This window comes from Musca vetustissima, unplaced genomic scaffold, assembly GCF_032173495.1.
Source record: "Musca vetustissima isolate MV318-11 ecotype Yass unplaced genomic scaffold, APGP_CSIRO_Mvet_v1 utg140649, whole genome shotgun sequence".
NCBI classification, from domain to species: Eukaryota; Metazoa; Arthropoda; class Insecta; order Diptera; family Muscidae; genus Musca; species Musca vetustissima.
In genome coordinates, this window is record NW_026872930.1 from 118,112 (window position 1) to 122,187 (window position 4,076).

Sequence of the window (4,076 nt, forward strand, 5' to 3'; positions counted from 1 at the left end):
AAAAAAGTGCGAGCACATCTATACAAACACTTGTAAAAGCCAACTAACTAAACAGTAATAACAACCTGAAGCCATTGAAAGTTGATAATGTTACATGAATTTGTTGCACTTAAGTTTTGAAGAAAACCATAACAACAACAACGGCAATGGCAACCCGAAATGAAAATAAACAGTTTTTAGCGAAAGCATTTTTGTCGAACGGAATAAGAGAAGAGCCTAAAACTGGTTTTCCTAGTGAGATATTTTGCCAAAAAGTCAATATCACAAAACCATCAGCAACAAACAACAACAACAAAGACACATGTGTGTCTGAGTGTGCGAGCGAGCGGTAGCAGCAACGGCAGCACTAAAATTCCCCCCAAAAGAGAAGATTGAGCCAAAACGAAAGACTTAAGTTAAAAACGCGAATACGTAAAGCTGGCGTTGCGTTACCGATGACTTTGACTTTGGTTTTAACGTGTTCGCTGTCGTTGTTGTTGCTGTTTCTGCTCACCAACACCATCTGCCTTTCCCATGGCAGAGAAATACCAATGCTGGGCTGCCGGGTTGGCTGGCTTAGCTGACTGCCATAGCTGCTTGCTTGGCTGAATGCATGAATGAAAGAAGAAAATGTTGTTGAGCAACTCTGGCTTGGTATGAAGCTGGCTAGCTGACTGTCTGGCTTTATGCTTATGGCCATGTTGAGCTCATTGCGTTAGGCATTCGTATATAAATTGTTTAGACCATGGGGAAATTGTATCATTTCATCCTTACTCGTTCAAACGTTAACACAAGCGTTTCGGCCAACCAACCCCAAAAAGAAAGCTAGCGACGGTGTGTTTATCGTGTTTTACGACGAACGGTTACGAATCAGAGAAAGTGTCGTGTGGTGGTGTCATTTACAATTTCAAACAAAACAAGGACTATAACGAAAGAGTTTGCTTAAAAACCAAACGCAATTACACAAAAACAACAAAAAATAAATAAATAAAGAAAAATGGCTCACAAATTTGTTACAATCAGTGTTGTGTGTTTAATCTCACTGGCAGCAGCCCTACCCGCCGAAGAGACCCGTGGCCATGCCCGTAATGCTGTCGGCTCCGACAACGATATCGTGGATAGTATTTACAATGATTGTCTGCGCAAGGATTCCGTGTCTTGTGTGAAATACAAGCTGTTCAACTTTGTCGACAAGGTGTTGGGAGCTCGCGATCAATTCGCTTTGACCGAAGGTGTTACCGTTGTACGCTCTCCTGATGCTCCCGCCCAAGATGCTGCCGCCCGCTCCATCTCCGGCAACGAATCTTTCGAATCATTGGCCATGAACCGCATCACCAGCTTCTTGAACAGCCACACCATCAAGGTTGAATTGAACGGTGCCGATATTGTCAACGCTGTCAGCTCAACTGGCCGTGCCTTGGAAGATGTTAGCGAATCTTTGTTCGGTTCCGATGACCCCAACGCTACCGAGGAAAGCCGTGGCAAGAAGAAGAAGGCCGCCAAAATCTTGGGCCCCATTGTTGCCTTGATCGCCTTGAAGGCTGCCGCTCTCTTACCTTTGTTGTTGGGTGCTATTGCCTTGATCGCCGGTAAGGCCTTGTTGATCGGTAAAATTGCTTTGGTTCTCTCTGCCGTTATTGGTTTGAAGAAATTGTTGTCTCAAGAGAAACACGTTACCTATGAAGTTGTTGCCCATCCCCATCACAGTGCCAGTCACTCCGTCAGCCACGATTCCTATGGCAGTGGTTACAGTGCTGATGTTGGTTCATCCGGCTCTTATGGCAGCTCTGGTCATGGTGGTTGGGGCCGTTCCTTGGATGCCCAAGATTTGGCCTACAATGCCCAAAAGCCCAACAAAGCCTAAGCGTAGCAGAGGCCCACAACAGTCATCAGATTTTAAGAAAATTGTCACAACGCTAAGAAACCCAACGACAAATCTAAAGATGATAACGAACTTTGTGTAATACAAAACGAACAAACAAAAACAGAAAAAAAAACTAAAACGATGACCAGGACGACTACAATGACCTACGATGACGCGACGTGATGAGAGAAGAGAAAGTTTTATGCCACCAATTAAATTAGCCAGCAGTGATCCAAAATCAAGGTGAAACGTAAGTGTTGCATTTATCAAAACAACATTGAGCTTAAATTTTGTTTTTAACACAATTTTTCAAGAGTCTTTGTTTGTGTGTGTGTAAATGTAGCACTGGTTTATCCTTGCATTGCTGGCGGATGATTTGACTGGTGGAGAAACTCACATCAAACTCCTCAGACCATAAAGAAACTAGACTTTTTATTACTTTACGCAACTTAAGTTAAAACTACAAACAAAAACGATTAATGTTTTTTTATAAATTCTATTTTTTGTCAATTTTGTTAATTTATTATATTTATTTAATTTATTTTATTTATTATAATTAATTCACCTCCAAGCCACATATACATATATAAAGAAAACAAAACAAAAACCATACAACGCATGCTTACTACAATGAGATCTAATAGATCTCCAAAAATAATCACAAAAAAATAAGAAAATAGTACTGAAGATGATGACAAAGAAGCCAAGATGTATAGAAGAGAAGCCAAGCCAAGAGTCAAGAAGCCCCTGTCCACTTCGAGACAATCGATCGATATTAGTCGATGCGAATTGAAACTCGGAATCACATAGTTACAAAACAGATAAGTGTGTGCATTCTTCTCTCTATCTCTTTTATAATATTTATATAAAAGTTTTTATGTATTACATAATATATATGTGTATGTATTAGTTAATATGTGAAAACTTGAGTATTTATGAGAAGAAGAAAAAAACCGACAAAACAAAAACACATGAAGAAAATACTCAGTTCAATTTAGAAAAGGAGTAAAAACAAAATCAATTACATAGAAAAACTGAATAGAGAATGGCCTAACTGCAATGTTCGTTTTTCCTTGCCTTTAAGGAAAAACCTGCATTAATTTTTCACTTTCCATACTACTTTCTCTTTTAACTATACTTTCACTTTCTCTTAAACTTGTTTACAATTTCTTATTCTCTCTCTTTCTAACTGTGAACACTTTAAATTTCTCTACTCTTTTTTCTATTTTCATTTCTAAACTTGTTTCTTAAATTTTTTAACTTTTTAATTCTATCTCATCGCCTATCTAACTCTATCTCTCATTTATTTTCTCTTTATTCTATATTTTCTTTTTTCTTTGTCATTTATATATTTTTTTCATTACTATTTCTTGTTTCATATTCTTCCACAACTATCTAGTCTTTTATTCTATCTTTCTATATTCTATTATTTTCTTCAATTCTTCTATTCTATCTTTCACTACTTTTCTTTTGTAATTATCTGTTATTTTAATTCTAGTCTTAATAATTATAACAATATTTTTTGTTTTATAATTTTCCATAGCTTTATTATCAAATTTCCAAACTCTTGCTATTCTCTCTTCTCCAAAACTATCTCTCTTTCACATATCCTTCCTTTCTTTCTCTATCTTTCTATCACTTATTATTTCATAGTTTCTTTAACTATTTTCTCTTCATTTGCATTTTTATTTTATAACTCTCTTTTCATTTCATATTGCTTCTTCTTTTTCTAATTTTTTCATTTCTTGTACTATTTCTTTTTAGTTTTGTTTCCCCTGTGAAGCAAAACGCCATAACATGCCATAGTTTCTCAGCTTCATAAGAACTAAATTACTCTCTAAGCCTATAATGCAGAGTTCAGCATTGCTCTCTTACTCATTTAGCAATATGTGAGAGGAAAGCTTTCTTTTGCCAAACTCTACTATACTCATTAGCTAAATCTATCTCTAAAACAAAACTAAATACTCTACAACAAAACTCTTTTGTTCTCGTTACTTTCTATGTCTTACATCTATCACTTGCATTCAATATCTCTCATTTCTTTTTACTCTCATTCTCTTCTAAAATAACTCTTTTCAAACTGGCACTATTTTCCATTACTATCACTCTCTTACTGTGACTATCTCTTAACAACTTACCTTTGAATCTTCGCATCTCAGTCTCTTTTTCACCCCTTTCTCTTTCACAACTGATCCATAGCCGCACAAACCTAAAAAAACACACAAAGACAAAA

The 4,076-nt window shown here is 36.5% G+C and overlaps 1 protein-coding gene across 1 annotated transcript; it reads left to right on the forward strand.

Moving 5' to 3' along the window:
• Positions 1 to 518: 518 nt before the first annotated feature.
• LOC133321444 (uncharacterized) lies at positions 519 to 1,943 on the forward strand. The gene is made up of 2 exons (XM_061530534.1): positions 519 to 533; positions 954 to 1,943. Exon 2 carries the CDS (start codon positions 977 to 979, stop codon positions 1,841 to 1,843), a length of 867 nt encoding a protein of 288 aa, XP_061386518.1. The 5' UTR covers positions 519 to 533; positions 954 to 976; the 3' UTR covers positions 1,844 to 1,943.
• Positions 1,944 to 4,076: the final 2,133 nt, after the last annotated feature.